This window comes from Papio anubis, chromosome 15, assembly GCF_008728515.1.
Source record: "Papio anubis isolate 15944 chromosome 15, Panubis1.0, whole genome shotgun sequence".
NCBI lineage: Eukaryota > Metazoa > Chordata > Mammalia > Primates > Cercopithecidae > Papio > Papio anubis.
Window position 1 is genome coordinate 4,137,523 of NC_044990.1, and position 13,775 is coordinate 4,151,297.

A 13,775-nucleotide genomic window follows, 5' to 3' on the forward strand; every position below is an offset into this window, starting at 1 on the left:
CACTCCAGCCTGGGCGACAGAGTGAGACCCTATCTCAAAAAAAAAAAAAAAAAGGAATTAGCTGAGAATTTGGACTTGGAGTCTCAGCATTTTCATTTTTTTCCTTTTTGGTTAACAAGTGACCCTCAGTCCCTGTTCCATCTCTCTCCCCTCCCGAGTCAGGCTACAACAGGTGCCCCGTGGCCCCACCGCACCAGAGCCTGCACCCCATCCACCAGCGCCACATCACTATGCCCACAAGCGTCCCCCAGCAGCAGGTATTTGGCCTGGCGGAACCCAAAAGGAAGCCCTCGCTCTTCTGGCACACCTTCAACAGGCTCACCCCCTTCCGGAAATGAAAACAGGAGGCCGTGCTTCCACGGAGCTGGGTGTCAAGAGGAGAACTGTCTTTGTTTCTTGTGTGCTTCAATCCAGGGAAGGTTTCTTGGACCCAGTGATAAAAACTTCCTTTTTGGGATCAATGAAGGAGGGAAGATCTTGGAATCACCTTCAGTCTTTGGAGACCCAGCTGCCTTTGTGGAAAGGAGGAGATGGTCATGACACAAAGCTTTATCAAAACTACACAGAAACACCCGTGACCCGCTAGGAGATGGCCCAGATGTGGGACCCGGTACCGTGCTCTACAGTGAGTGGTGAGGCAGTAGCTGAAGCCACCCCTGCTGATGGTGAGCAAGTGCTGCCGCTGGTCCAGACACAGCATCCAGGGCTTTGCAGCTCCTACGGGGTGACGAGGTTAGAGGATCGCTTCGGCGTTTGATTTTCAAGGATGTCGTCAAGACAGGGTTGACACAGTGCTGCACATGTCTGGTCACACTTAGAAATTGAGCTCTTACTCTCTTCTGTAACACGGGGGGACGTACAGCTGCCGTGGAGCTGACCGCGGTGTTCCCTGGCATTGTCCACACAGATGCTAAATGGTAGTACAGACGTCATCCTGCAAGGTTCCTCTTCCTGCAAGCGAAGGGGAGAGAAACAAGAGGCATCTGTCACCTTCCTCGCAGTCCTCAGTGCAGAGCAACTTACGCATCCTCAAGAATCCACTGCTTTTCAGGCAAGGAGGGAGAAATCCTCCTGCACACTGGCTTTGTCCCGGAGTCGGTTCCCTCCTGCCCGCACATCTTGAGTAACTCCGAGCAGAAATCACGTCTTGCCCACATACTGTAACCTAAGAAACTGCTATTCAAGGCTGGGCACGGTGGCTCATGCCTGTAATCCCAGCACTTTGGGAGGCCAAGGCAGGTGGATCACCTGAGGTCAGGAGTTCAAGACCAGCCTGGCCAACATTGCAAAGCCCAGTCTCTACTAATAATACAAAAATTAGCTGGGCATGGTGGCGCATGCCTGTAATCCCAGCTACTGGGGAGACTGAGGTAGGAGAATCTTTTGAACCTGGGAAGCAGAGGTTGCAGTGAGCTGAGATCGCACCATTGCATTCCAACCTAGGGGATAGAGCAAGACTCTATGTCTCCAAAAAAAAAAAAAGAAAAGAGAAAAAAAACTGCCATTCAAACAACTGTTTGCAATATAAAAAGCTCATTTACTCTAATATTTATGATACAGTGAATATGAAAATGCACTGGTCAGAAGGCATTCTCAAAAAGCCGCACTGCTCCCAACATCGTCCTTACCAGTGAAATCGCAAAGACAGGCAAAGCAGTCCTGCTTCTTGGGAATCAGAAGCTGCCTTTATCACATAAAGCCAAACAGTAGGGCATAACTGTGTCACCTGAGCATGTCATCAGGCTTCTGAGGACTTGTTCTTTATAAGAGAGACCTTCACAAAATATCTTGGCTCAGAGTTAGCAGTCTTTATTAACAAAGGCCATGCGCGCTGACACCTGCAGATAATCACCTCCTTTTCTTTGTCTGTGTTGTACATTTTCATGACATAACTTTTAACTATGTCTAGAGAAGGCAGGCTCTGCAACAGAGATGCCCTTTCAACCCACTCAGTGCCCTGGACAGGAGATACTGTGTTACACTGTTAATGGATTTCTATTTGAGAAGCTCATTTTTGTATGCAATCCCTGCAAAGTTTTTTTTCTAACAGGCTCATATTTGAGAATAAACAAGTCTGTGATGTCAGAGACAAAGGTGTATTTTTCAGTCTGCAGGTTTGTGGCACCCCCCTTCTCCCCTGAAGCCCCCCACATCCAGAGCCATTCCTGAGGGGTGACATCATGAATCAAGAAAACATAACCTTTGTCCTCTCGGGTGAAGCCTTGGAACATTCTGTGACGGCTGATGTCCGTTCTGAGCCGCCTTGGCACGCGTGCTTATGGGCAGCATTGCTAAGGGTTCAGGTGCCCTGTGGCTGGCAGCCCCTGAGTTGCTTCTGTGGACCATCATGCCGCGCAGCGTGTCCTGAGACTGAAGTTGCTGCAGAAAGGAGCTTCTGGTGAGGTCCTGTGGCATGTGGGTGCGTGTGTGCGTGTTTCCTTCTTGAACAGACATTCCAACTTTAGTTGTGTTTATAGAACTGACCTTTTTACTAACAAAATACAATGATATATTTTGGAAACTATACTTAATATGTTTTTCCTGCACACCTAGCAATAACTGTAGGTGTCTCTGCTAGGGTTGTTTTTGTATGTACAGCAATTTTGAACAAATTATTTTAAATGTAATATAAGAGAATTCGTTTAAGGAAGTAAAGAGAATCATTTGCTTATGTTACATTTTCAGTGAGGATTCAGTTTAAGAGTCATCCTTAGGGCTTCCATTTCCTAATATTTATTCATGGGTAATGAAGAAATGCTTTGCATTTTGTGGCGAGTCCTAATTTATTTTCCAGCTGAGCCCTAACTTCCGGTTCCCACCTACCTCCATGGACTTCCTAACAGAGACTCATGAATACCAGGACGTGTTTTTGTTAAATCAGGTTCAGTTCATTGCCCCGGTCAGTTTTATACAGTATGAGGGTCACTCGATTAAAGATCTTTCCTGGGTAGATCCTGCTTCGACGTTCAGGTGATTTTGAAAACCGCTAACATTTTTAAAAGGCTACAACATCCTTTGTCTTCTTGAAAATCCGCATGTCTGCCTTGGGTTTTATTACCACATGCCTGAGTTCTTCAAAGAATAGAAGGCTCAAGTATTCTCATTTTCCGTTTGCCAAACTTCCTTCTGATTTGAGTCACATGTTCCACTTGGAAAAAAAGGGAACAGACAGACTCCCCCATGGACAGTGTATGAATTTCACTGGGAATCTTGCTGTCTCCAGCCTCTCTGCCTTTCTCTCTTTTTAACCTTACATCACATAATATTATAGATGGGCCAAAAAAAAAAAAAAAAGATGACATAACATTTTGAGGAATTTCACCTATTCCGTTCTTCATGTTTGAAAATTTGTCGACTTTGTTAGCAGACGGTTGAAGTAGCCTTGGGTCAAAAGCAGCCTTTTCAATTGTGATCATACCTAAAACATATAAAAACCCTGCAGTAGAGTATAAGCAATTATAAAATCATAAAATTGAATGTTTGCAGAATCCTGGAGCAGTAGCTTTCTTTGTCTTTGGCCTGCAGACTGGGAAGAGGGCAGCAGTAGTACGCCAGAGCTTCCCTGGGATACCAGCCACGTGGCTGCTTTTCATTCGATCTGATTTTTGTTTCCCACTGTAGATCTGATTTTGTAGTTGAAAACATTTCACCATCAAACACTATTTCTGAATATCGTGCCTTTTTTATACCTAGCCTAGATGAAAACCGATGCCATTCTTATTCAGAAAATCCCCCCATCCTACATGACTGTTACCTAGACATAAAGCAAAAGTGCATTTAATTCAAAATTTGGTTCACAATAGAAGTATTTTGTAAAAGCCAGCTGAACCAGCGTTTTACCAGGTGGAAATCTCTGCAAGCCAAATTGCTGATACTCCTTCATACAAATCAACTTGGTGTCCTAGCCAGAATGGAACAGCGTAATGACCTGGAGTTCGGGGGAGTATTTCTGCTCTATTACTTGTCAGGGAGAGAAGAAAGTTAGAAGTGTCCCTCAAACGACAGTGTCAAGAACTAGGAATAAATGTTCTTTCACCAGCTCACAGGCCAGAAATGCGGGACCCAAGTCAACTAGGTGAAACTTACTAGCAGACCCAGCTTTTCCATAATAACGTAATCTGCAAATCAGTTTATTCAAGTTTCCCTTGGCTGATATTGTTGTTTTCAGGATGCAATGAAAGTGGATTTCAGAAGGCTTTGGAAAAATAAGTGGAACATGACTGATCTAAAAAAAAAAAGCAAAAGCTTAAATATTTGATGTAAGTTTACTTACCTACAACATACTTTACATTGTTGCCTTTAGTTATCTCACAGGCACTGACATTTTATATTTAGAAAATACTTTTAACCTTTCTAATCTTTTTTGTAAATATTAGTATCCGTTGTATATGACTTGCTAACCTACTTTGCAAGACTTTGGGCAACATTTTAGCTCGTTAACTTCAAGATGATGTGTCATCTGTATAGGTCAAAGGATGGGACTTCTGAACTGAGAAATTCGCTGTTGGCAGCCAAAGTATGATGTACAAGACTGATGTAACTTGATATGTATTTTTGTTGAAGTTTTTTTGTAAAAAAAAAAAAAAATTTACAAGGTTATTTGATTTTTTAAATGCTGTGAATCTATATTTGTGGTTTTGTATATTAAAATCATTTGCCAAACTCGTTCTGATGATGCATTTGAGTAGCAGCCTTTATTAACAGGAGGAAGTGGAGAGCTGGGTGCGGGGGCTTCTGGGATTTGTAGTGCCTCTGCTGCCCTGATGTCCCTAGACTTCTCAGTGGCAACAACTCATCCATTGAGGAGCTCCATGTAACCCCTGGGTAGGCGTGGGAGAGGGAGGGCTCCGAGGGCAACCTAGGAGGGCACCCTGGCTTGAGAAAAGCCAGTGGTTGGAGTAAGAGGGATGTGGAAGGGAGCAGTGGGGTGGGGCCGCTTTTGCTAGGGATCATGGAGAGGAGACAGAGAGAACTGACTGTCCCCTCTGACTGCCCCTGAAGGCTAGGCCCAGCTACAGGAGCTGTGTTAGTGGCCCTGCTCACTCGCCCTTTGCGGGTGGGTAGATTAGAATTTCCTTCTCTAACAAACAGCTCAGAAGAGCTCAGTCAACAGCCCGTTGTTTGCTGTGGCTGTAATCAGAAAAGGATTCCTATGAAGGCTGCCAAGTGGCTCCTCCCCACTTTTTGTTCACTCTTAACAGCCACCTGCTTCCCAAAGTGAGCTGCGCGCCCTCCTTGGGCTGCACTGGGGAGGGCGGGCACTAGGGTGCGGAGGGGGCGAGCCCCACAACCCACAGGGCAGCGCATAGTGGCACCATGTATAGCAGAGAGTGAAAGGGATGGGGGTGGCGTTTTCTTCCAGGGGAGTTGTGGGGAGATGACCTAACATAAGCGCGCCCCTGCTCCGCACCTGCCAGACGGGCAAAGCTGGAGAGAACCGAGCTGAGCCTGGGCCGCAGCACCCCGAGGCTGGAGACGCTGCGGGCAGGAAGCACCAAGAGGATGGAGCCGTTTTCCCTGTAAGTAGGGGCCAGGGTCTCTCTCCTGAGCCGCTTCGCACGGACCCCAGGCCCCGCCAGGGTTGGGTGAGGATGAGCCCACGCGGTGGGTGGGGTGTCAGCAAAGCGGGGCCGCAGGGCAGGTTCTGGAAGCCTCGGCGTGGCTGGGCTGGAGAGTGCAGACGTGGGAGAGCCCGGAATGGGGCGCGCGTGGCCCGTGGAGGCCCGAGGCTGCGCTCTGCGGCCGAGGTCGAGGCTGCCCAGGCGGGTCTGTCCGGAGCTCCCCGGGGGCAGAGGCGCGGGAGGCGGGGAAGGGCCGGGCGGCGGGACCGGTGTCCGCAGCGGGAGGTCGGGGACCCGTCGCGCGTTCCGTGGGGGCCGCCTGCGGTGCAGGGGTCGGAGGCCGGACCACAAAGGCGGGAGGGGGCCCGGCCAGAACTGCTGAGACCCCCCAGCCGCGCTGGACTCAGGGGCTCCCTGCCTTTAGCCACCAAGAGCGGGGCAGGCTGCGGGGTGCCCGGGAGAAGCCAGATCCCGCTCATTTTACACCCACTAATTAGATCCCGCCGCCCGCCTGGGACCTCGGCATTGTCTTGTCCGCTGCACTGATGGGGAAACTGAGGCACGGTGTGAGCAAGGCGGGGGAGGGAGTCGGCGCCTCCGAGCTGGGGCGCGCCCCGCATCCACCCGGACACCAGACTCCCGCGTGGCCTCTGCTCCTGCTCCGTGCACGGCGGCATCCGGGGAAACCGGGCTGGGCTCCTCCGTCCCCTGGAAGCTGTTGTAAGTTTTAGATAAATGTTACTACTAGGCACGAGGAAAGTGGATCCTTGGTTACCGGCGTTGAACAAATGGTTGCACCGCGTTCCCCGCGGTAGGTGGAGTGTGATTGTGAGTGAGAGGGGAATGGGCACCGAACCTTACCTACACAAATGCCTAAACTCGTAAGCAATTAGGACACAGACGTCTGAAAATCTGATTAAGCGATAGGAATTCTAATGGTCCGGGACCCAAATGAGACCCAGCCACTGTTAGCAGCCTTCAGTTTTGTCCCGTTGCCCGTAGTTACCCCAAGGTCAGGGAGAAGCACTGAGGCAAAGGCATGAACATCACTTTGAAAAAGAAACCCGCCTGGGGCACTCCTTCCTTCAGACCCCCCTTGAAAGTATTCCCTCATTTCATTCAAAAGGAGTTAACTTTTCCAAACTAAGTGGTGCTGGTAGAAGATGCTACCTAAGTGTTGCAGTAATTCTTGAAGCTCTTCCCGGACATCTTGGCCTTCCTCTGTTCCCTCCCCTTCCTGCTATTTTGCAGACATATCCACTGGGGAATTGTAGGGCAGGAAGGCTGATTTTATTTAGCTGGACCTTGATTCTTGGTTTGCACAGTGCCTGGGTCCAGCCTGCAGCCCTCAGGTCCAGGTAAGTTCATTAGGAAAGGATTTCTTTACATTCAATTTAAGGCATCTAGGTCGTAAAACAGCGCTTATATTATCTGTGGGATAATCCTGCTTAGTTATTTGCAAAATAGTCAGATGTCTATAGAGTTTTGGGTAGGAAAGGGGTATGCTGCTTTCAAAATTCATTATTGAGGAAGAGGCTAAAGAGGAGATAAAAGCAGATTTTGAAATTCTTCTGCTAGAACTCTGCAATTGGCTGGGAGGAGAGACAAAAACCATAGAATAAGTCATGAGAATAATGGGCTTTTTTTTTTTTTTTTTTTTTTTGGTGTAGTCTTGCTCTGTCGCCCAGGCTAGAGTGCAGTGTCATGATTTCAGCTCACTGCAACCTCGCTTCCTGGGTTCAAGCAATTCTTTGCCTCAGCCTCCCGAGTAGCTGGGATTACAGACATGCACCACCACGCCCGACTAATTTTTGTATTGTTAGTAGAGATGGGGGTTCCACAATCTTGGCCAGGCTGGTCTTGAACTCCTGACCTTGTGATCCAACCGCCTCGGCCTCCCAAATGCTGGGATTACAGGTGTGAGCCACCACACCCGGCCTATAATGGACCTTTTTCAGAGAGCTGTCTAGAGAAGCTTATAGATTATTCTGCACAAATTTTAATGTGTACTTTTTTTTCCTGATCAGGTTCATCATATTCAAATTGTACACGTTTTCATTTTTATGGCTATGCTAATTTACAGTGCAGGAAAAAATAACTGTTAAGATATGTTGAAGAAGAAATGTATAAAGTGTATACTATAGAGAGTGCATGGAAGACAATATATTCGATGAGGGCACCCTAGAGCTATTTGGACTCTTAGACTGTCAGATCTGGGAGGGCGTTAGTTCATCCTTTCCAGTGCATACAGGAGGAAGCTGAGGCTCTGAGGTTTGGAAACCCAGTAGATATCACTCAGCTTATTTCTAGCAGGTTTGTATTAAATCTTAGCTTTGGAGAGTTAAGAATCTAGAGGAGTGGCCGGGCGTGGTGGCTCACGCCTGTAATCCCAGCCCAATCCCTCGTGAAGCCGAGGCGGGCGGATCACGAGGTCAGGAGATTGAGACCATCCTGGCTGACACGGTGAAACCACGTCTCTACTAAAAATACAAAAAAAAAAAAAAAATAGCCAGGTTTGGTGGCAGGCGCCTGTGGTCTCAGCTACTTGGGAGGCTGAGGCAGGAGAATGGCGTGAACCTGGGAGGCGGAGCTTGCAGTGAGCCGAGATCCGGCCACTGCACTCCAGCCTGGGTGACAGAGCGAGACTCCGTCTCAAAAAAAAAAAAAGGAATCTTGAGGAGTGATGACCTTGGCTGTTGAATTAAGGACATGATGTTCTTGGAGAACATTAATCAGGAAGGGCACTGGGTGACCATTTATCAAGAGATTCTTTAGCACAGGACAGATATAGGTAAAGTATAAGAGAATGAGCCAGAAATAAGTGAGCTAAATAAGAACCCACTTTGGGGAGACTAAAAACATTAACTTCAAAGTTATTTGCAGTCTGTGTCCCTTGCCCCGACCAAGCCAGTTTGTCAGGCTCATGCAGTCACAGTATTCCCCAGAATGATGGCCTCTATTTTCTATACATTCATACCATATGAATGTATAGGGATCTTGTCTTGATCTGTCTAAGGCAGTGACTGTTGTCACTTTTTACATATATTACTGGGAGGGTTGTAGGCCCAGTGAGTCCCCAGCGGCTGTCACTGGCTGACTACAGATGTCTGCAAGCCTCCTCACTTCTGATGAGTGGCCACACCTTGGGCGGTGCACGCCTTGTGTTAGTCAGGATGTGGGCTCAGCTGTGTGTCACAGAGACCCCAAATAACAGTGGCTTACACAAGGTAGAAGCTATTTCTGTTTCATGTGCTCATGTCAAAGATATGCTGGCAGGACAGGTCTGGCCTGTGGAGTCATCTGAGGCCAGGGGTTTTCTATCCCCAAATTGTTGCCCTCCTTCAAGGAGTCCCACATGGTTCACCACGCCATGCACACCCCCACACAGGAAGCGGGCAAGGGCACCCCCTTACCCTTTAAGGCCGGTCATTGCATACAATTACACGCCTCACTTTTGCTCATTCCCATGGCCCGTAATCTGGTTTCATGGTCATATCCAGGCTGCAAGGGAGGCTAGGGAGTGCCCAGCTAAAATTTCTATTACTATGGATGAAGGGGAGAAGAGGTGTTGGAGATAACTAGCAACTCCACGAAAGCACTGACAAGGATCAGCGTTGATACCCAGTCACCTGGTAATGGTCCACACACAGTTGGAACTAGGATAGTATTTCTTGCATGCCTGCATTGATTCATCCAACAAATACTTGACTGAAAATAAGGCACTGAAAATAAGGAAGTGGAAAAATGCAGTCACGATCTTCATAAAGCTCTAACCCAGGTTGGTGCCTCCTAAGTGATCACTAATCTAGGTGTGGTGTACGGAGTAAGTGGGGACTGGGGAGAACAGTAATTGAGAGAGAGGGAGGAGGTGATTGCAGGGAAAGGTGGGAGACAGAAGAGGCTCCTAGGTCTTTCCAGAAGGCACTCCTTCTGGAAGAAGACCAGACCCAGAAATTCAAAGTTGAGAATGTAACTGTAGTTGAACTAATGAAACTGAGAGTCCAACCCATAGCTTTGTGAGAGGCACAAATGTTATTTTTTATTTTTCAAAATAACATTAATATAATTTCTTCTATATTCCTTGTGCAAATCCTCAATGTTCTACATTAAAGAAGAGGCTAAATAGGAGGTATAAACTTGCTAAAATTTCTTATTAAAAAATAGTGCCAAGCTGGGTGTTGGCCATGTCGCTAATCCCAGCTATTCGGGAGGCTGAGGCAGGAGAACCACTTAAGCCTAGGAGTTCAAGTCTGACCTGGGCAACATCATGAGACTGTATCTCTATAAACAAACAAACAAATAAATAAAAAAGAAACAGTGCCACAACTTACTTTGCTGCGTGTTTGGGAGAACGCATATTAGTTAATCAAAATCATTTGCTGAAGCTTGTCTCTATGCTGTATAAACAAGCTAGATAGAATCTACCTACATCAAGTATGCAAAACTAGTGGAAGAATTACAGAAGAGTAACTGTTTGCTTTCAGGCTGGCTCCTTCTTCCCTGGAGAGCAAATTGGAGTTTAACCTGACACCTTTATGATCTTCGGATCATTTTATTCCTGGAATAGTTGTGCTCCACATTTTGAAAAGTTAAAATGAAAATTATAGAACCCTCGACAAAGTTTGGTTGATGGAATTTAGATTTGACTGCTTCCAGCCACTTCTGAGTTTAACAAAGGAGGCTCGAGTATATTCTTCATGGAATTTGGCTCCAAGAAAACTCAACTCAATTTCCTGGAATGGAGCGGATTTGTGACTTCGGAGGGAAACATCTGCATTTTCCTTTTCCAAAAATCCTCCCTTTGCGTTAGGCTGCACCCTGTGACATTTCCACCAGATGGCAATACAGACTTCGCATGGCAGAGAGTCTGGCTGGTTTTCCAAATCTCTAGAAATATTTGTGTAGGCACTGGAAAAAAGCATTTTTTATAAATGAAAAGCTCCCATAACCGCCCCCCATTCTAAAGCAACCATCTTTATTTGCATATATTCACTTCGAGTTTTGTCAATATTCATAGTCGTAAGTACATTTGTAATGTGCATGGCATTTTAGTCTACTGTTAAAATTCAGCACAACGTATATCATTTACATATTTCTACATGACCTTCATAATTATCGCAGCAGTTACATACTATTACACATAGTAAACCCTTCCCCTATTGTTACATATTATGTAGTATGCACTTTTCACCTGTTACAGATAATGCGGCAGGTAATGTCACACAATTGGCACACAGTTTTGGAATATTAGAAAGAATTTTAGGGATAGGAATATAAGGTGAAAGACATAGATGTCTTTTACTCTTTAATTTTTCCAGAAAGATGTGCAGATTTACACGGCTATCAGCACTGTGAGAGGATCTGGGTTCTGACCAGTTGCACTAGGCCCACGTTTTTGTTTTGTTTTGTTTTTAAATCCTAAAAGTCAGGTGCAGGGGCCTTTGCCTGTAATACTAGCACTTTGGGAGAGTGAGGCGGGAGGATTACTTGAGCTCAGGAGTTCAAGACCAGCCTGGGCAACAGAGTGAAACCCAGTCTCTCCAAAGAAAAAGAAAGAAAGAAAGAAATAGGCAATGGCTCGTGCCTGTAATACCAGCACTTTGGGAGGCCAAGACAGGCGGATCACCTGAGGTCAAGAGTTTGAGACCAGCCTGGCCAACATGGTGAAACCCTGTCTCTACTAAAAATACAAAAATTAGCCGGGCGTGGTGGTGGTGCCTGTAGTCCCAGCTACCTGAAAAGTTGAATTGCTTGAACCTGGGAGGCGGAGGTTGCAGTGAGCAGAGATCAGCCATTGCACTCCAGCCTGGGCCACAAGAGCGAAACTACATCTCAAAAAGAAAAAGGAAAAAAAAATTAGCTGGACACGGTGGTGATGCCTGTAATCCCAGCTACTTGAGAAGCTGAATTGCTTGAACCTGGGAGGCGGAGGTTGCAGTGAGCAGAGATCGGCCATTGCGCTCCAGCCTGGGCCACGAGAGTGAAACTACATCTCAAAAAGAAAAAGAAAAAAAAATTAGCTGGGTGTGGTGGTGCATGCCTGTAGTCCCAGCTACTTAGGCGGTTGAGGCAGGAGGGTCGCTTCAGCTGGGAGGTTGAGACTACAGTGAGCTGTGATTGCATGATTGTACTTCAGCCTTGGTGATGGAGCAAGACCTTGTCTCCAAAAATTATGTATATATCTCCTAAGACATCACCCATGATACATTAATTCCATTCAACAAATATTTGTTCAATCTGCTGTTCCAAGTTTGCTATTGGGTGCTAGGAAGACAATAATGAGGAAATACAGTCGGGCAGGGAGTCAGATTCTTCATCCTACAATTACATAAACAAGTGTCAAGCCCCTGCCATGACGGGCGCCATGTGGGAGAGTAACATGCTGCTCTGCAGCCCTGAGTGGGAGCGTTGCTGAGTCAGGAGGCCCGGCCATCCACGTTTCCTCTTCCTTCCAGGCCTTGCGTTTGCTGCTCCCTCTGTTTGGAGCACTGCCCAAGCGTTGTCTTAGTCCTGCTGCGGGGAAACTGCATGGATCACCTGGGGTAGCGGCAGTGTCTACAGAGGAAAGGACTTGAAAACGCACTTGTCCCGAACTAGGTGATGTTTTCTGTGTGTGTGTGGCCCTTCTTCACAGTGGCCTCCTAGAAAAACAAGACCATGACTGAGAGAATACCTCTCATTTCAGTAAGACTGCTTGGAATGCTTTACTTTTTAAAAAAATTTAATTTAAGTGTTTAATGTGGTAAAAAATATATAACATAAAACTTACCAGCTTCACCATTTTAAGGACACAGTTCAGTGGCATTAAGTACATTCTCTTTGTTGTGCAACCATCACCACCACCCATCTCCAGAACTCTTAAAATCTTCCCAAACAGAAACTCTTAAAATCTTCCCAAACAGAAACTCTGTACCCATCAGACAACTCCCACTTCTTTCTCTCTTCACCCCTGGCAACCACCATCCTACTTTTTCTTTCTATAAGGTTGACGGCTCTAGAAACCTCTTTTTTTTTTTTAATTATACTTTAAGTTCTGTGGTGCATGTGCACAACGTGCAGGTTGGTTACATATGTATACATGTGCCATGTTGGTGTGCCGTACCCATTAACTCGTCATTTACATTAGGTGTATCTCCTAATGCTGTCCCTCTCCACTCCCCCCACCCCACGACAGGCCCTGGTGTGTGATGTTCCCCTTCCTGTGTCCAAGTGTTCTCATTGTTCAATTCCCACCTATGAGTGAGAGCATACGGTGTTTGGTTTTCTGTCCTTGCAATAGTTTGCTCAGAATGATGGTTTCCAGCTTCATCCATGTCCCTACAAAGGACATGAACTCATCCTTTTTTATGTTTGCATAGTATTCTGTGGTGTGTAAGTGCCACATTTTCTTAATCCAGTCTGTCACTGATGGACATTTGGGTTGGTTCCAAGTCTTTGCTATCGTGAATAGTGTCGCAATAAACATACATGTGCATGTGTCTTTATAGCAGAATGATTTATAATCCTTTGGGTATATGCCCAGTAATGGGATAGCTGGGTCAAATGGTATTTCTAGTTCTACATCCTTCAGGAATCACCACACTGTCTTCCAGAATGGTTGAACTAGTTTACAATCCCACCAACAGTGTAAAAGTGTTCCTATTTCTTCACATCCTCTCCAGCACCTATTGTTTCCTGACTTTTAAATGATCGCCATTTTAACTGGTGTGAGACAGTATCTCATTGTGGTTTTGATTTGCATTTCTCTGATGGCCTGTGATGATGAGCATTTTTTCATGTTTCTGTTGGCTGCATAAATGTCTTCTTTTGAGAAGTGTCTGTTCATATCCTTTGCCCACTTTTTGATGGGGTTGTTTGATTTTTTCTTGTAAATTTGCTTAAGTTCTTTGTAGATTCTGGATATTAGCCCTTTGTCAGATGGGTAGATTGCAAAAATTTTCTCCCATTCTGCACGTTGCCTGTTCACTCTGATGGTAGTTTTGATGTTCAGAAGCTCTTTAGTTTAATTAGATCCCATTTGTCAATTTAGGCTTTTGTTGCCATTGCTTTTGGTGTTTTAGTCATGAAGTCCTTGCCCATGTCTATGGCCTGAATGGTATTGCCTAGGGTTTCTTCTAGGGTTTTTATGGTTTTAGGTCTAACATTTAAGTCTTTAATCCATCTTGAATTAATTTTTGTATAAGGTGTTAAGGAAGGGATCCAGTTTCAGCTTTC

At 46.0% G+C, this 13,775-nt stretch overlaps 1 protein-coding gene across 7 annotated transcripts in view; it reads left to right on the plus strand.

Annotated features, from left to right (window-relative positions):
- Positions 1-4,665, plus strand: part of SPATA13 (spermatogenesis associated 13) — a 152,065-nt gene extending 147,400 nt beyond the window's left edge. For 5 of the 7 annotated variants that reach the window (XM_009191642.4, XM_031655766.1, XM_009191643.4 and 2 more), the window contains one exon: positions 163-4,665. In XM_009191642.4, coding sequence (XP_009189906.2) covers positions 163-338 — 176 coding nt within the window. In that variant the 3' untranslated portion in view covers positions 339-4,665. The remainder of the gene's footprint in view (positions 1-162) is intronic. The other 2 variants (XM_031655764.1, XM_009191645.4) reach the window with 2 other exon arrangements.
- The last annotated feature ends 9,110 nt before the right edge of the window (positions 4,666-13,775 follow it).